The following is a 25,122-nucleotide window of genomic DNA, read 5'->3' as shown; positions in this document are numbered from 1 at the left end:
ATTTACAGTATCAAAAAAGTTATTATTTATTGCACATAGTAAGAAAAGATTTTTTTTAAAACACACAATTACGCTCAAGACAAAGTGCTGGTGTACAAAAAAGACACAAACCAGACAGGTGGCAAACAGAAACATTACATGTTATACTAAAGGAACAACATAAACATAAATAATGTGTCCTTCGATCATTTTTGGCCACAGAATCGTCGACGGCATTTCGACCACTGTATTACTGCACAGTCATCTTCAGGACTCACAGTTCACTTGAGCGTTATAAGTCTGTATAAAAACTTGGACCCTTCATTCATTGATGCTTGTCCTCAGAAATAACAAAGTGCCACAAACGAAGTTTAAGTGGAGCACAATGTGTCAAAGACACTTAATTGAATATGTCCATAGTGTCAAAAGTCCACCATATGTTGCGCCCATTTAATTGGCGGCTACAATCGGGTGCACTCAAAGTTTGAAAAGGGATTACACCACTGGTGTAATCCCTTTTCAAACAGTGAGTGCACCCGATTGTGTGTAATCTGGTGTAATCCCTTTTCAAACTTTGAGTGCACCCGATTGTAGCCGCCAATTGAACGGGCGCCCTGGACGAAATAAATGGTGACTCCTTTAGTTTTTGTTTTGCTCAGGGAATACTATAGTAGGGTATATGTCAGAGAGTTAAGGTGGGCCACATCTTCCGCAAGGAGGAAAGTCTCCTGAAGAAAAGCTACAGCCATATCTTCAGCATAGAGTCGTTTTTAGTAATGTACGACTTTTCATGGGAGAATTTGAACCCTGAACGTTCTTGAAGTCAAGAATATAAAGGTAGCCAGACAGTCTTACAGCAGCGCAAAATATTCCGAAGCAAAACTCCCCTCTATGAATTGGAACAGATTAATAGAGGTACTCGAGTCCCTCTCATAATATATAAAATAAAGAGGGCACATTTCAGGCTGTCTAAAATTTAAAATCTAAACGATGCATACAGGTGGTGCAATGTTGCACATTTAACAGAAGAAAAATGTGCAAGGCAAGAAACTATGTGCAAGGCATATAGACAACAGCGAAAAAAGTCTGGCAGTAATTAAAGTAAGGGGGCAGTTCACTTATGAGCCAGGACATGTATAGGGTGCAAATAAGGAGTAGATAGGTCTCAGTGGAGTGCCATTGGTGTCAACGAGACCGTCATGGGTATCATAAGAGGAGCTTAATCATCACCTCATTGATCAGTTTACGTGTAGTTCGTCATCGCTTTGATGTTTCACAAGTTCTCCTCTGCTTAAGTTTTCCTCGATTTGGAGTAACAGGTCGTAGAGCGGATGGACCCAGGTCAGTCTAGAGTTGAAGAAAAGTCGCAGCCTCCTCTGGGGCAGTGCCTGCCATTAACTGAGAAAAGCAGATGCAATGGAACCCCCCATTGGTAGGGAATATGTATGTTCTTGTAGAAATTCAGTTACCCTTTTGAATTCTTTCCTGTTCGCCAAAGTATATGCTGAAATGTCCTGATTAATCTGGTTATTTTCACCAGTATGCTCAGTAGTGCTTTGTTTGTGGGAAACTTGACAGATCTCTTGTTTCTGTTTCTAACATTGAATCTCGGTTAGGACATCTGGCGTGAGGTTACGTTTGCGTTAAATTCTGAGTACACTCTATGAGTGCAATCCAATAGTATTTCCAACCCAACAGTAGCCAGAAAGAGGGTGCGGAAAAGTTGGGCATGTGCTGGGAGTTTGGAATCAGACATAGTCGAGCGGATTTCTCTGATGTGCAAATTGATGCTTTGGCTATGGTTTTTCCCATCGTCGACCTTCCGATTAAGAGTATGTTGGGTTTGCTCAAGGGCTGCCACTCTCTTGAAAAGCGTATCCTGTTCCTGGTCACGTTCCACAGCTGCGCCCTCAGGTTGGTCCACCATCGCTCCATTTTATGTAGATGCCGGTCCAAACCTGCTATAGATTTGTTAATGTCCTATCAAAGCGATGTCAACTCCTTGTGAATTCAAGCATGAAGTTGTTAAAGTCCTGGTTAATGACTGGGACCTCCATGTCTGCTGTTGGCAGTGAGTTGGAATCCACACTGTGTCAGGACCAAGAGAGTTGGGCTTGCACCTCCACCAGCAGCTTGTCCTTTACACTAGATGTCTTTTTCATCTTAGGTTAAGTGGATGCCATGGTTGGTGGTAGAGGGCAGGAGGGTACAACTCAGTAGTGGTCTAGAATACAACAAGCTGTATGGCAGCCTCAAAGGTAGATATGACAATCCGCTTCAAGCATACAGTTTATGGGTTTCCCAGAGAGTCAGGGGGAAGGGTACAGATGCCCCCAGACACTAAGAGCTGGTTCCTCGTGACCTTACAGCAAGCATGCACATTAAGGCAGAGCCTGGTACAAGGAGCACCCCTCCTTACCTGTGCAATGTGGCTTTATGGTCAGCTAAGTAGCCTTGCAGATGGCCCCCAAAACTCCACGGGTGGGGTGGGGGGGGGAGGTAAGGAGTCTCAGCCTCTTCCTTGGGCCCAAATGCAAGTCAAGGGCATCTGATGGCTGCAGATGTGGGGTTCAAGGACCAGGTTGGAGGTGGAGAGCACCACAATAAGATTTCACTGGTCCCTTGCCCTCCGCAGCTCCTCTGCAAGCACCCGGATGGAGTTACAGACTCCTCACCGCGTGGTAGAGAGGCTTGTGCTGGCAGCATTTAGTTCGCCAGTGAGCCCTGCCACGTGGTCCAGTGGCCAACCCGCGCATACTAGACCACTCAGTGAGTCTGTTTTGTCTCTGTAGCCTCCCCATTCATTGGGGCCTAGGAACATTTGCAACCGGACCCACAGCACTGCACGACGGACAAAAGGAGCATCCTGCCCTGCCTTTACTAATGCAGCTCCATGGCCACTCAGAAAGACCAGTGATGGGATACTAAAATTCCGGGAGGCATCGGCCCTCCGCTGGGTCCTCGCAGGGCAAGAGCATCCGACGGCTCCATCCGTGGGGCCTGATGATCAGGCCGTAGGCAGAGAGCACCTCCGAGGACCACCACTGTTCTTTTGCCCTCCGCTTGACCTTTACGGGGTAGCTCCGGGTGGGGTTACATTCCCCCAGCAACCAGGCTCTTCATGGCTTGTCGCACGGCTGGGTGCCGGCAGTATTTGACTCACCAGTAAACTCCATTGCGTGGTCTGGTGGCCGTCTAACCTCCCTGCTCACTGGGTGGTGAACCACGGCACAAACACCAACAAAGCCATGTGTGTCTCAGTCATTTAGCATCCCCATCCACAGATTATTAAATATTAGTCCGGACTGTGGTATGGAGTGCAGAGGACGAGCATTTGACCGGATCCATGCCTTGGCCACCTCCCACTAACCAGGTGCTTCCCAATTGATTGTAAAGAGTGCAAAGAAAAAAAGGATTAGAAATCCTCCTCAACATAGACACAGTTATAAAGAAGAATTATGTCGCCACAGTTTAATTTTACACTAAACTGTTCGGCCGCAACATTTCCAGTCCCAAGTGTAAACAAAAATGTGAACAAAGATAAGCTGGATAAATGACCTCAATTTGATACTTCTGGTTCAGATACTACAGTGCATGGCTTCTTTAACCTATTGTGTGTGCAGGACAGAATGGTTCCATCATGCTTAGTGCTTAGTGTGCCGAGGTAGGAACCATTCCGTCCTCTGCACAGGAGCACAAAATCCCTTTGCCTCAAGAGCTCGGAAGAGATTCCCCAACCTCTCGAGGCATTTTTTTCCATTGTAATGATCGGTGTGCATGGTGCGCCAATGTCATTACATTGAAAGTGAAATGAGCCAATCAGCTCCTTTTACTTTCACTGCCTACATGCTCGCGGGACTATCTCCGCACCCCCCTCCCCCCAAGCACATAGGCAGATGGGAGAGGTATCATTTGAAAGGGAAGAATCTTCCCTTTTTAATGGTCCCCTTCCCTAGTGGATCCCTGCATGGGAATCGTGGCAGGAGGGCGATTGCTCAAGTAGGGATCCACCATTAGACACCAGGGTGGAGGAAGCTGCCCCTTGGGCAAGGGCGTTTGCACCCCTCAAATATGTTTGGGCATTTTTACTCTTTTATCCCCCCCAGGGTTGGCAGAAAGCCCACTAGGTCCCAGGCATTATTTTTTTTTGCCAAACATGGGCATGCTAATGCCCCCACACCCCAAAAAACAAAAAGGACAGTCTTCCTGCCCCCCCCAGGGGACATATGGGGGTTATTACCCCTGACCTGCCATGAGGGGTGAGGAGGGCAGAGAACCCTGTAGTGTGCACTGACATTTTGCTGGTGGTGTGTGGACTTGTGCTTGGCTGGCAGTATGTATTGAATAGTGAATGTTAGTAGTGTGTGTGGACTAGCGCTTGCCTAGGCGGTGTGCGTTTGATGGTGCTTGGCTGGTGGTGTGCATGGGTGGCACTTGGCTGGCGGTGTGCATGGACTGGCAGTTGGCTGGCTGTGTGGGAAGACTGTTGGTTAGCTGGCAGTGTGAATTACGTAGGTCCCCGGTGTTTTCTTACGCAGAATCCACTGCAAACCTCAGATTTAGCCAAAAAGTCCTGGTGCCAAAAACGCAGGGGACCTCTTGCAAAACCAGGTTCTTCTGTGATTGGTAATTTTGATGCCTTCACAATACGTTTTGAGCCATTTCCTGTCATGGTCACTAGGTCTACACATACAAGCGAGGTACCATTTTTATTGGAAGACTTGAGGGAATGGTGCGTGGGTGGAAGTTTGTGGCTCTCCTCAGGTTCCAGAACTTTCCATCACAGAAATGTGAGGAAAATGTGTTATTTTGTTTTTTTGACAATTTGAGATTTGCAAGACATTCTGGGTAACAGAACCTGGTGAGAGCCTCACAAATCACACCATCCTGGATTCCCTTGGATGTGTCTAGTTTTCAAAAATATACTGGTTTGCTTGGTTTTCCTAGGTGCTGGCTGAGCTAGGGTCCTAAATCCACAGCTAGGCACATTGCGAAAAAAGGGTCAGTTTTCACTGGAAATATGTGATCCGTCCACGATGCATTTTTGGGCCGTTTCCTGTTGCAGGCACTAGGCCTACCCACACAAGTGAGGTATCATTTTTATCAGGAGACTTAGGGCAACACAGAGTAGTAGTACAAATGTTATTAGCAATTGCCTTTCTAGGCATTTCTGCCTTTTAAATGTAAGACACTGGGTAAAAAAAGTCATTTTGAAAAATGCCCTTTAATTCACATGCTAATACATGTGAATTCACATGCTAGAACGGGTACTATCAAGATGTGCAAATAACTACTGATTCTAGACTCCATATTTAATTCCCATTTCGGAAATACATAGGTTTCCTAGATAACTATTTTTTACTCTTTATATTTCACCAAATTAAATGCTGTATACCCAGTACACAATGAAAAAGCATGGCAAGGCACAACTCGGTTATTGGCTCTGGGTACCTCGTATTCTTGGTCAACCTATTAGTCCTACATACCCCGCAACCAGAAGGGTCCAGCGGACGTAATGGTATATTGTTTAAAAAAATCTGCCATACCTAGAAGTTGGTATAGGTGAGAACCTAGTCACAAATTGCTGTTTTTTCAACTCAATTTCAATATTTTTTTATTACAACTGTTTCTTGAAGGATCCACACAAATGACTCCTTGCTGAATTCAGAATGTATTCTACTTTTTAGAACTGTATAGCTTTTCAGGATCCATTATTGGTCTCTACAACTAACTGGAAGGAGGTTAAAAGTACAAAAAATAGGAAAAATAGGCTATGTCCCAGTAAAATGCCAAAACTGTGTAGAAAATGTGGGTTTTCTGATAAAAGTCTGTCTGTTCCTGAACGCTGGGAAGATGGTGATTTTAGCACCGCAAACCTTTCGTTGATACCATTTGCGAGGAAAGAAAAGACACTTTCTTCTGGAGCACTTTCCCCAATTTTTTCCCCAAAACACCATATTTAGCTTTATTTTACATGAGTATAGTGATGGATTAGTATGGGTGTGTCTCACAAAATAGATCTTTTATTGGTGATGCATATTGAACCATGTCCCATTTTTGTTATACAGGTATCTATTTCATAATTGTTGAGTGTCTGGATAATGCAAACATTTCTCAGAGGAGTCTCTTAAAATCAGAATATGGGGATGACATTAGTGCAAATCTGAAACCAAGTCATCTGAATAAAAGGGTGAGAGGAAAAAAAATATATTGACATTCAGGTTAGACATGGAGTTGCCCGACCACACCCCAATTTTGGTGGTTTGCAGAGCGAATGGAAGGTTTGAAGGGTCTACAGAAAACACCAGCTGCACTCTCCTGGACCACACTCTGCAGCTTTGTCCGAGGGATGCATCAGAACCCACTGCGCAGCAGTAACCCTGTAGATGAGTGGGCTACAAGGGGATGTGGTTTCCCATGTCACCTTATGGAAATCATTCTCCCCTTCTAACCTTAGTTGAAGATTCCCACACCCTTCCCTTTTTTTTCTCCTTCTTTGTAAACGTCACATTTCCAATATTTCTTGGCTGCTGGATAATTGAAACTGCAATCAAAGAGTAACTTAATTCCTCTCAATAAGCTTTTTCCACGTTTCCCCATGAAACAAAGTGACATGGCACACTAATAAGTAAGATCAATATTCAGTTCAGTTCAGTTCAGTTCTTATGTATTGCAAACAGTTTCTTCACTACATATAATCAGGTGCACAGGCCTCTGCCCCCTGACTTACCTGAACTAGTTCTCCTACTGATCAAGGCCCTCACGGACCGAGATTTTCTCGTGCCTGGGCCACCTCTGTCTTCAAACCTGCAATCCTATGACTTCTAACTTTTGCATTTCTTTCTCCCCTTTCTGTTGCCTTTTGCTCTTATCTCACACTCTTTATCACCCTTCTGTTGCGTGTTTGTTTGCTTACGCTCCTTCTCACCATTTTGCTGCCGTACACTTATTTTGCTGCCGTACACTTTCTTACCCATTCGTGCCTTTCTGCTTTTAACCCGTTTGTGCCTTTTTCACCCTTTTGTACCTTTTTTCACCCTTTTGTACCTTTCAGCATTTCTCACACTTTTTAACCATTCTGTTGCATTTCTTAGCCTTCCCCTGTGCTCTGTTGTCCCACATCATGTGTACAGTGCTTTAAATGGGAAAAAATAAGAGCAGGTACTCATTAAAATGAGTTAGTGGTGTGGCAAATGGGCGGGGCTAAGGGCAAGATACGATGATACATAATGACCTCTGTACCAGTTACAGCACATATCAAAACTCATGAGAAATGCGTTTATGTAAACAAAACCGGTTAACTCATTACACAAAAAGAAAGCTGTTGGGAATGGCCCTTTTTGCAGGGTTATCCCAAACGTTTTGCTTCTTCCTCCCTTATTTTTCCTGACCCATGGTTGTGGCAATAGGACTCTGGGCACTTTACCACTGCTGATCAGTGCTAAAGTGCATATGCTCTCTGTGTAAGTTGTGATTGTAATTGGTTATCCATGATTGGCATATTTGTATCCCCCAGAAGTCCCTAGTAAAGTGCACTGAGTGTGCCAGGGCTGGTGATACTCGTGCTACTTGTGGGCCTGCAGCACTGATTGTGCCACCCACATGAGTAGCCCTAAAATGGTGTCTCAGACCTGCCACCACAGTGCCTGTGTGCAGTCTGTGAACTGCCATGTCCTCCTGGTCAGTGTCCCCACTGACCAGGCCTAACCCTTCCCTTTCTGTACACATTGGTCACCCCTATGGAAGGCCCAAGGTAACCCCTATCCCATAGGAGCAAGATAGGACATAAAAGTCTGGTATCCCAGAACTCAGAATTTAATAACACATCTTTTAGGAAAGGTGTTTTTTAAATCCTGTGTTTGAGAACAGCACTTTTAGAAAGTAGCTGTTAACTTGTCTAACCTTTCTGTGTGCCTTGGCTGGTTTGTGAATTGACTGTCTGGTTTGTGAGTGACAGGGCTGGGGGATTCCAGGAGACAGAATGAGTCCGCCCAGTGGTGAATAGAGAGATCTGCATCTAGATGGGAGGGAGGAGTTGCACCTGGGACCTGAATAGGACTGTGCCCGCCCCCCACAGTGCTGGCTCTACCCCCTGTGGTGCGTCTGATGTCTCTGCCCTGCACTGTGAAAGGGGAAAAGGAATCATGTCAACAAAATGCTCCAGGGCTGTGCTTTCCCTCCACAATGCTGGCTCCACCTCCTACTGGGTGGCTGACGACCCTGCCCCTCTCTCTGAAAGGAAGGGAGAAGCCAGGTAAAACAAAGTGCTCCAGGAACACCCAGAACTGGTTCAGACCGGGTTCAGAGCCCTCCTGCACAAAGGGAACAAAGACTTTTATGGGTATAAGTACAGGATCCCTGACTACCGAAAATTACATCATCCTGGAAACAAGAAGGAACCTCTGCGAAGGAGAAAGCTGGACGACTGAAGAAGGACTGCCCTGCTGTGTGATGCTGGACGGACCTGCTTTGCTTTGCTGCCTAGGAGAGGGGGAAGGACTTTGTTGTTGCTTTGTCCCCTTACTTGAAGGAATCTCCAAGGGCCACGAAAGGAGAAGTTCGTTGCTAAGCCCCGGAGATCATCGCATCGTGCCTTTGCGAGAGAAAACTTCCTACGGAACCTACACACCGGAACCCATACAATTCATCGCCTTCCTCCCCATGCAGACCAGATTCGTAGCAACACATCCGCTGCTGCAGCTGAGCTGTCACTAACGCCTCCCCAGGGTCTCAGGAGTAACGCATCGCTTGTTTTCTACTGCTACAGCTTCTGTGCTTGGAACTTTTTATCGCAAACAAAGGTACTGTGGCTAAAACGTGATGCAACTGTGGATCATTTTATCGCTAACGTTAAGAACTCTTTTGCAACCATATTCTTGAACTGTGTATGTTGGATTTTTGTCGTTTTGGTCTTGTGTAGTTTAGATTAAATACCTTTTATTTTTCTAAACTGTTGTGGAGTCAGTTTGTGGTGTTTTCACTGTGTTACTGAGAGTCTTGGTACAAACACTTAACATATTGCCTTTGATAAGCCTTGACTGCTCGTGCCAAGCTACCAAGGGGGTGAGCAGGGGTTATCTAAAGAGTGTTTCCTCCTTACCCTGACTAGAAGCAAGGGTCCCTATTTGGACAGTGGTACCTACCTCTGCCAACTAGAGACCCCCAGTTCTAACAAAAAACAAACAAAATTATAACATTTCCTTGTTTTGTAATATGTGCTGCTTCTTAATGCCATATGTTATTTGTTGTTGTTTGGAAAATGCTATATATTCTCAAGCGTGCACACACATGGAGAGTGAAACAAGCTGGAATGAACACAAAAGCCCATTCCTTTTAAAATATCTCCTTAAAGTGTCCTGATTCTCTCTCTCTTTCTCTCACACAAAAATAGGCACACACAGGTCGGCAAGCACACAGATATATGTATATGTGTGTGTAAACGATTATTAAACTTCACAAGAAACGCACAGGATTTTTGACTACACAATTTTATGTTAAAATGCCATTTCAAAGCCCATTCATGATTTCAGAACTCAACAGATATCTGGTATTTTTATGTGAAGAAAGTGGCAATCCTAACTTCACCTGTCACCTCACTTCTATACATTCATTCCTCCCTCTTCCTTCTATGCTTGTTTTGTATATACTCATCATCTAATATTTTTCCATATCTTTATTTCATTGTTAGACTAGTCTTTAAGGTGTCATCTGTTGGAACGTTCATTTATGGTATATAAATGAACTTATAGAATGTTCGGTGGAATTGATCTTTTGAGAGCTGCTCTTCACATGTTACTGTTTCCACCTACGTGTGGGCCCTTATGATGATACTACTTTAATAAACATCATTTATCCACTTTACATCTTCGTTTCCTGCTTCAACAGAGGGGCACACAAAGGAAAGCAGAACAAAAAGATGGAGAAAACAAACTGCTTTGGGGAAGGTAGAGGATTGTCTGTTGCTGCCCCTCACTTTAGTACAGCCAGTACATTTCCTTAAGCGTGACAGGATTACTGACTACTGGCAGCACCAGTATCGTTTTTTTTGCTCACCATGCCATTCCAGTTTGGACCCAGCCATATGCAAATCAGTCTTGACCCTGCGCCCAATGGGAACAGTCCAGCCCGAAATGCCAGGCCAGGTCCTCCATGCACTGGAAACAAGCATCCTCTGATCTGTTTCGGGCTTTCAGCCCTCATCGGCCAGGATAGCTTGACTCCAGCGGCATGGAGAGCACGGGACCCACGTCTGGGCATACCCGCCCCGCGGCGACAAATGCAAAAAGAGCAATTGAGGGACAGAATGCAGAACAATGTCGTACATTCACCCCAGTTCAGAGATCTGGGCCAAATTCCATTGTTTTTTTGCTCACCATGCCATTCCAGTTTGGACCCAGCCATATGCAAATCAGTCTTTATCCTGCGCCCAATGGTAACAGTCCAGCCCGAAATGTGAGAGGAGTTTTTAAAGTGAATTATGTGACAATCATGGGATGTCTTATTATTATTTTTTTTTTTTGCAGCATACAAAATGTAAATACCAGTAAATGAACTATGCATTCAACAGTTAGGAAAGCAATAATGAAGAACATGCTTTTCTGTAATTCTGAAGTGTGCTTGAAACAGAGATTTTAATAGGATCAAAACAAGTAAAGCCACTTTAATTGGTGATGCATAAATGATAAATATTCCCAGAAATCCCATTTCCACACATTATCATTTGTGTGCTGTACGCTATATAGTTTATTCAGTAAAACCGCATCCCTTCGCAAAGTTAATGGGCAATTCAGTGGAAAATGTGCTTTCTGTTAAACACAGTGCGCTACCACAGAATGCTTTAGGTACATTAAAAAAGTCAACCCTCCTCATTCCCTTTAAAGGTAGGTGGGTCACAAAAGTTTGTTGTTCTAAAAAGTGTGCCGTGATTCTAAAATGTTTGGGAACCACTCATCTAGAATGACAATGTCCAAGGCAGTCTGTGTAGTCCACAGAGCTTCTCAAGGGAAAGGACCTCTGTAGCTACAAGTTAAATTCAAGCAATACAAACAAAATGGAACATTGCCCTCCAGGCTTGCACCATTTCTCATCATACATCCTGGTCATAAGAAATCCATAGAAGGCACTTCTTTCTCAGTATAAGCCAGCAAGCTCTGGAACTCGCTACAAGCCAATATTCGAAACATCAAGGAACATATAAACTTCAGAAGACCGTTGAAAACATGGCTATTTCCAAGATAAATATATCATCCCACATCTCTGGGATGGAACTCGGAAAGGCAATTGCACCTTTAAGTTCAATCTACAGCTTACATCCCACGTACATAACATTTCTTGCCAACCCTAATAGCAATTTCTGCAGCTAACTGTAACTTTACATCTTACACTCACATAAGGCATATCTGCTATGTGCCTGGCTTGACCGTCACCTACACTGTACTAGCCAATACACTAGCTATCTCCAACTGAACAGGCTTGGAATAAATCAATGACTTTCCAATTGATCTCTTCTTTATGGGTCAGTTATTCAGCTATGATCCTCTTCTGTTGTATTACCTCGTCCTCCAAAGTCGATATACGCGTCTCAGCCTCAGTGACTCTGCCCAAAAAATCTGCATGGGATTTAGCCAACCGCCTAACAGAGCTTTGTAGTTTCTTACATGAGTTTTGCCCTCTTAGACTATCTTGTCTGTGCTCCTCATTGTGTCTCATCATAGTCTTGTAAATAAGCTCTAATGATAGCTCATCCGCCTGCTCCTCACGAGCCTGTGAGGCAGCCCCAGAATGCTCATAATGCTCATCCTGTGTCATCCGCAGCCGGCGAACCGTTTGCCCAGACTGTCCCTCCGTTCGCTCAGAGCTCCCCTCCACAGCTTCATAGCTGCTATCCAAGCTTCCTTCAGCCATGCTCATCTGTTCAGCATAATGCTGAGCAAGATCCTCCGTAGATGATATGGAATGCTCTGATAGAGAGTAAAAATCTGCAGAGTCTATACTCTCAATGTGTCTGACGGATGTGTTACCATCAGGGAGACCAGCATCACCAGCATTGCCCACAGGCTCTTGAACTATATCGGTTTCAGGCAACTGTATCTGATTCTCTTCGCACAGCCCTTCACCTTCATCAGTATATAGCTGAGCCCCTTCGCTCAGCGCATTATCACAGCCTCCCTGAGACCCCTGTCTAGCCTCGACCCGGTGTATCATAGGCTCCACAGGTTCAACATGCACGGTAACATTACCACTATCAGGTTCCTGGCTTAGATTGTTCATTGTACCTTTTAAAAGTTCCTTTTTTTAATGTATTAAAGAGTTCAGGAATACCTTTAGTACCTTTAGCAGTCTTAGAACATTCATGCAATGCACTCTCTGGCTCCTTACCAGGCGGTCGCGAATTACCTCTTCCAGCCTTTTCAGGCTCCTTGGCCGGTGTCTCCGCTCGGCTGCTGCCTCTGCTCGGGGTGTTCTGCAGTGGAGTTAAAACCACATTTTCCCCTCTCGGATTTTGACACTCTCCCTGTGTCTCAGCCCCAGGGGCAGTCTGTCCCCGGCCCCTTCGCCCTTTAGGAGGCATTCCTTACAGGTTATATTGGCCAGGTAATCCGTCAAGAAAAGAAAAAAAACGTGTCTCCACTGTTGTTTGTAGCAGCTCGGCTCAGCTCCACTCTCCGATTCTTCTGGGTCCTGCGCTGCCGTGAGCACAGGTGTGCAGTCTAACTAGGCACACCCTCCGTAGCCAGCACAGAGCACAGAGCAGCCGCTTTCGGACTTGCTACCTCGCTATCCCGCTCCTGCCGATAGCAAGAACAGAAACCAATAGCGGTAAAACAAAAGGTGACCGCTTGCCGCGTCCAGGTTCACCGGCGGCAGCAATTTCTCCTCGGCGTTAGAAGGTAATTGTGTCCTTCCATCAGATTTCAGCCCTCAGTTTAGCGAAAGACGGCGAAGTCCGCGAGGTCCGGCAGAGCAGCTAGCTCACACGACTGTAGCGGTCGCCATCTCGCTCGAGGAGAAATAATTTGCGATTTCTACAAATAGCGGAAGGAAAAGAGGGCACAGATCCTCGCGACTTTATAATTGAGCTTCTTAAAAATTCATTTCCAGATTCAACCAGATGGGATTGGGATCGAGAAGTTGAAAGAGCGCACAGATTTCCTTTCAAAATACGATCAAATAACTTGGAACAGCGCGATCAGAGACCAAGAGCTGTACTAGTGGCATTCAATAGCTTTTTAGCGCGAGAGGAAGTATACAAGAAGGCAAGACCGGATAAAAATATTTGCGCACTTGGATGTGAATATTTTGTTCGCCCGGATTTATGTAAACAAACGGTGGATTTGAGATGGCAACTGAGACAGCTTATTCCTCTTTTTCAATCCAAAGGAGCTCAGGTCTATCTTATGTTCCCTGCCAAAATGAAAATTGTGCATAAAGAGCGTACTCACTACTTCACAACAGCACTGGCAGCTAAGACTTTCTTGGACTCAGTGTAATTGGATTCTGTTACTGTACAAGATATGTAGTGAAAAGTGTACATAATGATTATACTATATCTTTAGAGATTTATCTAAGAGCTGGGTAATTATGTATACTGCTTAGCCTTCAGGCCAGTTGGAAGACGTATATGAGTACATTGTGTTGTTTTTTCTTGAATTAGCATTAAGTTCGCGGGCGAAGTTAGGGAATGGGGCAAGCTTGAAATCAAGAGGACCATAAGTCCTAACGCCTCAATAAAGGGCTGGGGAGGGGGGAGGGTCACTCTTGTTTGGAGGGGTTCTGTGGGTGGCACAGTGGAGGTGTAGGGGGAAAAAATGGGGAAAAATAGTTCTTGGGCACAGCGAACTGAAAAGTGAGAAGTCTAACTGTGACTTAGTGTCGGCATGGAGTATTATGCTTGTTGATGTATATGAGTTTTTAGAAATGATCTGGATCTTGAATATAACTCGAAATACAAGAATAAAGGGAAATTTATCTAGAATGTTTCAATGGCAACTAAACGCTTAAGAATTTGTTTTTTAAATGTATCGGGACTTAATAATGTGAATAAAAGGCAGAAAGTCGCTGCTGAATTGAGGTATATAGGACCTCATATAGTATGCATTCAGGAGACCCATTTACCTTGGTCTAAGAGATTGGTTTTAAGAGAGTTGGGATACACACTTGTACTCGCTACGGGTCAAACTAGTATGATTAGGGGTGTAGCTATTATGGCTAAAGGTAACACTGTGGTAATAGGCAAAACTTTGGCAGATAAAAAAGGTAGATGGGCAATAGCTGAAATAAGTGTAGATGGTAAGAACTTAACTTTTTGTAATATTTATGGTTCAAATTTAGACGACCCGGAGGTTTTAGTGGAAATGAATACTGAGTTAACTACTTGGGCCCAACCTATAATCATCTGTGGGGATATGAACATAAATCTGACTAATATTGCTATAAAGGAAGGGCGGGCTATGTATAAAGGCCGTAAACCAAAAGTATACAAGGCATTGGTAAGCTTGGCACAAGATCATGGCTTGGTGGATGTATGGGGGCAATTAAGACCACAAGATAATGGCTACACGTTTTATTCCCACCCACATAAAAAGCTAGTCAGACTTGATTATTTTTTTACTCCTGTTTCAATCACTACAGGTGCAATTATTTCTAAATATCCTAGAATATCATCTGATCACTCCCCGTTATTATTAGAGATTGATATGGAACTAAATAAACCTAGACAAACTAGCTTTACATTCGATAGGAAGTTAATTTTTAATGAGGAGTTTCAAGAACATATAAGAAAATGGATGAAATTATATTTTGAAGAAAACGAGGGATCCAGTTCACAAGGTATAATATGGGATACTTTCAAAGCTGGATTTCGGGGAGAATGTATAAGCTTTTCGTGCAGGGCTCAGAAAAAAGCGAAATTAGAATTAGACAGACTATACGATCAATTAATCCGCTCTGAAACACTATTAATGCAGGAGATAACTAACAAGGGGCTGGGGCTAATTAAATTGGAAGATAAAGTAGCCAGGGACAAAGCCAAAATAACAGGTATTTGGTCTCAGGAAAATGCTAGGAAGTATCTTGCATCAAAAATGGATGGACACGAATATGGTGAAACAATTGGGAGAAGGTTGGCGACTCAATTACGTATTAAAGAGTCGGCCAGGAATATTGCACACATGAGAGATTCTACAGGGGCGGTTCAAACGACACCACAGGAGATACTTAATATTTTCCAACAATTTTATTCTGAGTTATATGAAGGTCCATCTGGTCCTGTATCAAACTGGGACACAATATTCGCAAAGGGCCTAAAAATGGTGGACTCAACTGTTTCTCTGGGCCTAGAGGATATAATCACAGAGGAGGAGCTGAATAGGGCTGTTAAAAGTTTAGCAAAGGGCAAAGCTGCCGGCCCCGATAGGCTACCCAGCGAAATATACATAACATTTTATCAGGATATTAAAAAAGAACTTCTAAAAACAGTGAGGGAAGCTCAGGTGGGTAATCCCCCAGGAACATGAGCAGAAGCTACTATCGCTGTATTTTGCAAAAAAGGTAAACCAGCAGACCGCGTTGGGTCATATAGACCGATTTCGTTGCTAAAGTCTGATACTAAAATTTACTCTAAAATTTTAGCTAACCGGTTGTCAGATTGTATTACCCCTTTAGTATCACAGCATCAACATGGATTCATTACCAGAAGGGGGACGGTACAACATGTAAATACAGTTATCTCTCTCTTTGATACTGCCTCGGTATATAAGAACGATCTAGCGCTGATTCTGCTGGACGCGGAAAAAGCGTTCGATCGAGTACAATGGGAGTATCTCTGGCAATTAATGAGAAAAATGGGATATGGGGGCAGATACAATCTTTGTACTTAAAACCTGCAGCAAATATATCAGTTATGGGACAACTCTCTGATAATGTTATTATAACACGAGGTACGCGACAAGGCTGCCCCTGCTCTCCCCTTTTATTTGCTCTTTATATAAACCCTTTTATTGAGTTGTTGGGACAGAATACTTTGATTCCTCCCTATAAAGTTCTGAATTTTTATTTTTCGGTGTTTGCATACGCCGACGATATAGCAGTGGCAACAACTAATCCTGCAACAGCAATTAAAGAAATTGAACGATTAGCACAGATTTTCGGTCTTATAACAGGTTATAAATTGAATGAGACTAAAACTCAAATTCTTTGTTCAGATACAATTACTTGGGCAGACAGTAGGGAGGTTAAAGAAGTGACGTATCTGGGAATTTTAATCAGGGCAAACATGTTGGAAATAGTGCAAGCTAACTGGAACACATTAATGGCCAAAATTACGGCATCCTTGGATAGATGGGAAAGATTGTATTTAACTATCATTGGAAGATCAAATGTGATAAAAATGAATATACTGCCAAAGGTACTGTATTTGTTTAGATCGATACCTTTAGAAATTACTAAAGATAAAATACAGGACCTGCAATCTAAATGCGGGAAATTCATATGGAGGCCTAGAAGGGCAATGAAATATATGACGCTGCCAGTTTTAAGGGGAGGAATGGGGGTACCTGATTTTTTTCTTTATTATCTCACTTGCTTTTTATTGAAAATGAAAGTTCTAATAACAGGTGTTAATGAAGCGGACGACCCTAACATGTCAAATATTTTTGATATACAGCTTGGGATAAATGCAAAGCTTATTTTTGTAAAGGAAATTGATGGGAGTTATTTCAAGCGAACAAGGTTTAAGGTAATCATGGGGGCTTTTAAGGTCTGGAAATGGTTCATGAAAAAATATGGATTTATCAAGAGTGTCATATTATACTCCGCTTAATGCACATAGGATTTTACCAGGCATTTTTTCTGATGTAATGTCTAATAAGTGGCAGCAGAAAGGTATTAAGACGCTAGGACACATGGTTAATAAGAATGGGATGTGCAAACCTTTTGAAGAGATCAAGGACGAATACTCACTGCCCAGATGGTATTTCTTTAAATATATCCAAATACGGGATTATTTAACTCGGCGGGGTGGGAAACTGATCCAACACCAAGTCATTGAAGAAATTAGTAGATCAGCCAAAATTGGAGTGATTTATCAATCCTTGATCTCTGCCAAGAAAGATGATTTAGAAAAAGTGCAGCTGAAATGGAGAGAGACTTTAGGAGACTCTGAGATTGATGTAGAAGATCTTCTAATTTTGTCGAAGGAGGGGCTCATGTCGGCGAATTTGAAAGCTCAGTTCTTTAAGTCATTATGTGATTTATACTATACACCCAAGCGAATGGCGAAATGGGTAGTGGGAAGTCAAGGCAAATGTTTTCGCTGTGGTGAGGAGGACCCCGGAGCGATACATATTTTTTATTATTGTGTTAAGTTAAAGGGACTTATTGAGCATCTGGAAAAATTAATCTCTTTAGTGATTAAAACTACGGTAGTTATTTCTCCAGCAATGATGCTGCTAGGAAAAATTCAGAAAGACAATAACTCGGAAATACTTTTTCAACACCGGCACTTTATTTATTTATTTATTTTGCTATGACAGTTGCACGCCTTTGTATCGCCAGTGAATGGCTACAGGAAAAACCACCGGACTTTTATCAATGGCGTGCTAAAATGTTGAGTTTATATAATTTGGAGTGGAGTTTATTCTCAATCAAAGGATCAAGGAAAAAAAGACTGGGCATTAAAATCTGGGGTGCCTTCCGAGACTATTATGAGTCATGAGTCTATCTCTCCTGAAAGTTAATACAATTTGGACTTTACTACTGGACAACGTATTTGTTGAATGTAAAATCGAGATTTTGTTTGCAGTTTGCTGTGCTAAGAACAATAAAAAAAAAAAAAGAACAGGCTTGGAATAACTGAAGAGATTCGTCCTATACTGGTGGTCAATCGGAGGGCTTGAATCTAGTCCACCATTGCAGGTCCCAAATACCTCACAAACACATGATAGTAACAAAACACATCCCAGCAGATCGCTCCAGTTTTTTTTCTTTACAACCATGCCAGTTCAAGCCAAAACTATAGGCAAATTTAAGATGGACAACCCAGTGCAGTAACAAGCTAAGAAGACTAAGATCATAAAGAACCAGCAGAGCTGCCAGCTTACTGAAAGCCACAAACACTGCGTCTGTCTATCATACCTCTTCATCCACTACACTGCTAAGCGCTGCATACTAGAATACAATAACCGAAAATCTGTGGTTCTCCCATAGGATCATAAAACAAAGACATCACCCTTCCAGCCACACATCATACATGATGTAGCTCACTACCTAAGTAAACAAGAGCTTCAGTACCTCAAATAGAGGTGGAAGCTCTATATAAATGATACAATACAGATGGAATAGTGTTTAGTTTCCCAATGACTCTGCAGTATAAGATTCCTTTTCAGGGGTGTGGAATACATGTTGCCCTGGGCATACTGCTAGGGGTCAAGGATAGAAATAATTCATGTTTATTGTGTTTGCTGGACAAGTCATCTTGTTCCACTTCAGCACAAGCACTTTAGTTGCCAGTTTACAATGCCACAGTAGGGATCTGTGGCAAGAGGATCGTGTAAAAATCAGAAGAGGGGAAACCGAGATCGTGGTAAGTATTAAAAGGACATACTGATCCTGGCAAAAGCCATTAGATTGGGGTACATGGCAGAAACTAGTTGTTCACATTTAAGATCCAAGCAGTGATAGTAACTCCAAATAGCCCGTTTCCCCCAGTTTCTAACCTTGCTAGACAGACCTGTGAATAAAAACTGATTTGAGCACCACCTAGGCAATTAAGAAAATTACCTCATATAGATCCCACACCCTTTTTTCCTAAAAAGTGCACCCTTGTAGAAAAGAGGTCGCAGCATGCCCCGACCCTCAAAGGTTCGGAAAGAACTCGATGATGAAGCATGTCACTGGATAGCATTCAGTGAGCGAGAGTTCCTTAAAGAAAAGGCTATTTCCCCTTTATCCAATAGGCCCACCCTAGAGGACTTGAGGTTGACTCTCTCTTGACTGTAACACTGTAAAGAGGTTTGTGTACCACTAAGGTAAGATATGTATCCATATGTAAAAGTTGTTCAAACGTGCATTTATTATTCCGTGTTTCGAAAAGCCTTTACTTTAGGTCAAGTGCTGTAAGGAAATGCAGTGAGCAATGACCTCAGCTCGCATTACGACAATAAATTAGGAGCCTAATCCTAAAAGAAAGTTACAAAAGTGCACTTGCAGGTATGTTCTAGCGCTGGTGCAATTTGATGGCATTCAGGAATTCCAGGCTTAGGCCTTACTAGTAGAGTGCAGCTTGAGCCCTGTGGCACAGTGATCATGTTATCCATGTCTAAGGATATCCATTGCGTTTACGGCATTTACGTCAACAAACAACAAAGTGATGGTAAGAATGCTTAACTTAATCTTAGCCACTGGTGATCACTTGGGCTGCTGATTATTTTTTGCCCACTGTGTCACAGAGACCAGTTTGGGCTGGACTGTTCCTGTAAGACCAAGACTGATACGCATGCCGCTGGTTTCTATCTGGAGCAACTCTGTTGTGAAAATAATTGACAGAAATGCAGACCGAACGTTCATCCGTTCAGATTAATGTAAGAATTCCTTTCATCATTTTGGAATAGAGTATCCAGCAGTTAACCTGGGTGATCTGTCACAGGATTCCCGTGTTGGAGCATAAGGAGTGGCTCTTAAAGTTTTCATTGGCAGGAGGATTCTGCCTGCTGACGAGTCCCAGTGTGCATAATGCCAATGGATTGCGCTCCAGAAGTCGGAGTATACAAGATAAAACATTGGTGACTGCCATTCTGTGCTGGGCAGCACAGACACAACGGAGGTGGTGCTTAAAGTGGTGAGCACGAGATGCGATGTAAGACAGCAGGGGGCAGGAACTTTACCTTTTTAGGTCAAGCCTAGAGCAGTGCATGCGCTGCTCTAGTAAAACGACCTCTTGGAATCCCTCTGGACTTTTCACACACTCGTTCGTGTGAAAAGGCCTACAGCTTGCGGTTACGGGCAGCAGCGCACAGTGATCAATCTGTCAGATTTCACACGTGAACGCAGCTGCGTTCACTTCACGGTCACTTTAACTTTTCTACAGTTTGCGTTCGGTTGTAAGCTGCAGTGAATCCAATGCTTGCCATCCTCTAACAAACGGAAACGGGGCTTGCAGTTAATTTGCTCGTCAGTGTTGCTGTAGCATATGGTCATTTTGCACTGGAATCTATTTGAAATGCGTGCACACCTTGTTTTCAGAAGAAGATAATGGATAATATGCTCAAGTCAGACTAGAGCCTTGCTCCCCAGCACCAAAGTACATAAAGATTGCCATTATGCCACATCCTCTTCAGTACATGTGGAAATCTCCTGTCTATGGCATCAACAGAAATAAACATTCATATATTTTTTCAAAATAACTATTATTTTGTGTCCAAATAAGGCAATTAGTATTATCAGAAAAACATTTTGCATTGAGCTGCTTTAAAGGGCTGCAGAACACCGATGTCCTGGCAGAACCCACACACTTATGGAAATGCAGCACTCTTCAAGAGACACTGGCTTGGTTTTATTTGAAGAGCTTAAGGCCAACAGGAAATGTCACGTAGATTTGTTCTGCAAACTGTTAGCCTGTGAACTCTTTTATGTAAAGAAAATGCAAATTAATCCACATATCGTACAACAAATAACAGGGTCGTTCATGCTGTGTAAGCAGCTGCAGGGTGATTGAGTGAAGTTTTAGTACCTTTTAAAATCGAGGATGCTGTTTTCATGACTCTGGTTGTACTCAGAACCTTTACGGGTTCTGCTTAAGCACACGCACATACACACACACGCACCAAAACATAGCCTTGCGCTTCCCTTTTATAAATTGCTGTTTTCTTGTTTGATGTGTCTAGCCCTGGAATTCAGATAAGAGTAATGTGAGTCAGTGCTGCCAGATATCTGGCAGCCAGGCTTTAAAATATTATACCATGGTTAGCTCTCAGCTTTGGTAATGTTGACAAACCAGATGTCCACGGTACTTTGGGTAACAACTCCTCTGTTGGCAACGTTAGAGCATTATTTCAAAGTTACTTTTTTCCCTGCCATATAAACCACAAACGCACAAAACAAAAAAAGTGGTATAAATGCTTTTTCTCAAAACAAGCATTGGCATAGGCAATAGGCCTCGCCTTTGGGACCTTATATGTATTTTATTATGCAGCACAAGATCCTTGGTGCAACATCAACCGTTGCATGGCAAACACCTTTAATGTCCCAAAGGTGAGACCTACTGGCTATAACAATGCTTGTTCGTTTTAACTACAGCTCAACCACAGAACTTCAACTTCAGGGTTCTAAGAAGGAACTGGGAGACCTGAATGTACAGGCTGCTATTTGGCACTCTTCTACACTCTGAGTCGCAGCTAAACACCACACCCTTTTTTAGACACACAGAGGCCGCAACAGCTTTCTTAGAAATGGTATGCTCTTGTTGATCTGATGACCACACTAACTGTAGCCAGAGTTTAGTTCTGTTCTTCTCTGCTCTCTATTGGGATCCATAATAAGTGGTGGATTGTGAGATGCAGATCTGTTGCGTTAGATGCGTATTTTTATTGCTCTTCATCGTTAATTCAACTCTCCAGATCCCGCAACATCCCCCTTTTAAGTCACCTTTTTGAAATAAGGGAACTGTTACGTTTCATAGACCGTATGTTTGAGATGAACTCATTTACCTTTTCTTTATTGGGGTTCAGTGGATTATGATTCTTCGTTGGAAATGGCAATAAAAACATTGAAACCTAAAGCAAATAATGGAATTTTGCAGCTGTGGAAAAAATAGAAATATTTGGAAGGGCAAATTGGAGATGCAGGTCCCGTGCAATTGGAAGTGGTTGGTGGTTCTGTTTGCATTCAGTAAGTGTGGGTAGCCAAAGGGCAAAACGTAAATAAATTAGATTATTTTTTTTTAGCTTAAATATTGTAAAGAATAGCCTCACGGAATCCAAGGTTACGGTAAACAATGTACCATACTTGAAAAGCGATCAGTGGTTAATCAGTTTTATGTGATTCCTGCAACCTTTAATCCTCATTGTTTTATGTTACATTTCCCGGTCATTGATTTACACACTTTTATGATTCATTGTGGTAAGGCCTGGTTGAAAGTAAAAATAAGAAAGCCCCCTAGTTGCCTGCAGTTTGTTGGTCCCTACTGAATGCAGGCAACATGAGGGCACTGTTGAATTGTGTCCCCATGTCTGAAAATGACAATAGGACAAATGCAGCATGTTTTCCAGGAATTGTTGAGGAACCGTGTCCCCACAACTTTGCACCCCAGAATGCGATCCAACATATTTATGGCCTCCTTGTTAGAAATGCCAACTTGATTTCTCAACATGAGCCATTTTCTTTCTTCTTCCCTTATTATTAAACCTCGTGTTTTTTGTTTGCCTAAGGTATCTCAGGAAATGCCCTTCCTCCATCCCAGTGAGACAAGCGTGTTGAATCGACTCTGCCGCCTTGGAACAGACTACATTCGTTTCACAGAGTTCATCGAGCAGTACACCGGCCATGTGCAGCAGCAGGTATGGGCTCGTGCCTCCTGATGCTTTGATGAACTTGCGTCTCCCATCGTGAGGTATGGCGTTGCAACTTCAACGTGTTTAATCGAACATAGTGTTGAATCCAAGGTACAGCAGGAATTGGGCCTGGTCAGGGCCTCAACTAGCCCTTCACTTCGGGGTTGGAGTCTAACACTCCCAGCCAGGGCTGGCCCTATCACTGGTCGTACACGGCGCAACAGTATTTTTTAGCGCCCCCTCCCCCATATCCTCTTTCTCCAAGAATTCCCTCAGTACCACTCACCATAAATGCGCCTCATCTCTCTATAGCAACTTTCTGACAAACATTTCATTTTTTTATAGCGCTACTCATAGTTTACTCACACTTCCTTCTGTAATCTGCATGGTACACATTCTTTGTAGCAGGCACATTAACCCTATGCGCTGTGTGGGTGGCAGGAGTGCCCATGTGAGTGCACAGTGAGCGATGTGACATTGTGAGAGTAGGGTAAGAGGAGTGACTGCAGGGTGAGTCAGGTGACCATATGAATTTGGGTGTGGACGTGAAGTGCAGAGTGGGACGAATTAATGCATGGTTAGTGATGGACTTGCTTGAGTGAGATTGCAGGTTGAGTAGTGAGGGGGACAGGTGAGTGAAGTGTCACATGAGTGCAGGATGAGTAGTGTGCTTGTGTGACTGCAGGGTGAGGTACAGGGTGAACAGCACAAGTGTATTGTGAGAGCAGAGTGATCAGTATAAGTGCAGGGTGAGCAGATGAATGGTGTCAATGCAGAGTGATCAGTGGGAGTGCATTGTGATCGCTGTGAGTGTAGGTTGAGCATGAAAGTGAAGGGCGAGGATGAGGAGTGAGTTGTCTGAATGCAGGGTTCATTCCCAGGCACTTGAGGTAACTCAGCATGTTATTGTTGGTGGCGTAGGTCATTTTTTTAAAATAATGAAACCTATCCAATTAATTGCTTCCGTCTCACTTTTTGTACAGGACGTGGCTTTAAAACTTCTCCATCTGCATACAAATTAAAATACACATCAGACTCCCAGTTCACAAGTAAACATGACTCGAAGTCTGTCAAAAGTAAAACGTTTCAGTTATGACTTTGGCACTTATGGTGAGATGGTTTCCTTCTTCTGGAAAAAAAACATGCAGCCTTACCTCTGGTGAAGTATGTTAAATAATACATGTTAACCAATTCAGTTTTGTAGGTAGGACACAACTCGCTTTATTCTTCTCCATGTCAACCTGACCGCTGTCTGTTCTGATTAACCATCTTTTCTGAGTATTGCCGCTCAATTGAAGTAGAGAATATGCCGTTTGTATGTGACTAATTTCGTGATTTGTGATTATTTCAATGCAACTCTCATTTAGGGTGTTTTGGGGTTTTCAAGAGGAGTTTGTCTCTTGGTTACAGTCTTCTTTGGTCTCAAGGGGGACTTCACCGAGAGGATAAATAATCTATTTTTTTCCAGGATCATCATCCATCCCAGCCAGGGCAGTGTGGGTTACATGGGATGTACCTGAGGGCTTTCTGTACCGGACTTGATTCTTTGCTCCAGCCATACCGACAGTGTCTTCTTGACCTAGAGCAGGAGGTAAGAAACTTCACTGCACTAGTCTATTCACAACCCTTCTAGGATAGCGGACCCTCTTCCTCTCCTTATGGTTAACTGTTGCTGCATATATTGTAAATTGAGAGGATTTCCTGCCTTTCTATTACAGAGGAATGATGTCAAAGGTGATATTGCTGTTCTTAAGTGAAGCTCTCCATCCATGTTGAAAAAATACACTAGTGATATGACTACTCCATCTCCTCTAACCCCAAAGACTGGAATGTTTGAATGTACATCCTTCTTGCTGTCCATTATATTTTGTGGGACAGTTTTCCTAAGGACAATAATATATATTAAATATCCGGACCCACAATTCTTTGTGAATGATGATGCTGTATCTTGCCTTTTGGCTTGGACGAGAGCCAGCTACCTATCGTTCTGTAGTCCTTTACCCCAATCGTTGTGGTGAAGCGCTAGAGATCAAGGTTAATTTGACATGCAGGGTAAACCTGAGGTCTGTTCTAGGGTGTAATACTTAAAGGGGTGACATGGTTTCTTTCACCTCACGTTCAACCCAATGGGATTATTTTGCCATTCCCAGTTGCATCTGTGCAGAGATTATTTGGTACTCCTTTTATTTTGGTATGATTAGAGAGTATATCTACAGTATATCTAGCAGAGGCTAGCTTGGTCTGTAAGATTCGGGGGCGGGGGGGGGAGTGAGCTTCAGATTTCCCAACAATTACGCTATCATATCTCATTAACATTCATTATCTGAGAAGCAGGCATAAGGGGACTTAAGGGGCAGTGGAAAGGGAGAGCAATGTAGATTGTAAGTGGTACTTAATACATAATATTTTAATATTTTGTAAAATAGCCAATATTTTTTAAGAAGTTCTTGTAAACAGAGACGAGGGAGAAAAATCAATCCTTGGTGAAATCTGACTGAAACCACCTGCACCCAACTATTTACTACGTAATGCATTTAGTATGGGGGTGTAACCCCCCCACCCCCACCCCACCCCCCAAGCTACACCCTGCACCTCAGGC

At 43.1% G+C, this 25,122-nt stretch overlaps 1 protein-coding gene across 1 annotated transcript in view; it reads left to right on the top strand.

Annotated features, from left to right (window-relative positions):
- Positions 1-25,122, top strand: part of TUBGCP4 (tubulin gamma complex component 4) — a 380,747-nt gene that overhangs the window by 14,989 nt on the left and 340,636 nt on the right. Inside the window, exons 2-3 of the mRNA XM_078683319.1 lie at positions 22,401-22,529; positions 23,992-24,114. Coding sequence (XP_078539445.1) covers positions 22,401-22,529; positions 23,992-24,114 — 252 coding nt within the window. The remainder of the gene's footprint in view (positions 1-22,400; positions 22,530-23,991; positions 24,115-25,122) is intronic.

The sequence above is a fragment of the Lissotriton helveticus genome, chromosome 3_1 (assembly GCF_964261635.1).
Source record: "Lissotriton helveticus chromosome 3_1, aLisHel1.1, whole genome shotgun sequence".
NCBI classification, from domain to species: domain Eukaryota; kingdom Metazoa; phylum Chordata; class Amphibia; order Caudata; family Salamandridae; genus Lissotriton; species Lissotriton helveticus.
The sequence above is the reverse complement of the archived record's forward strand: the minus strand, read 5'-3'. Positions and strand labels throughout refer to the sequence as shown.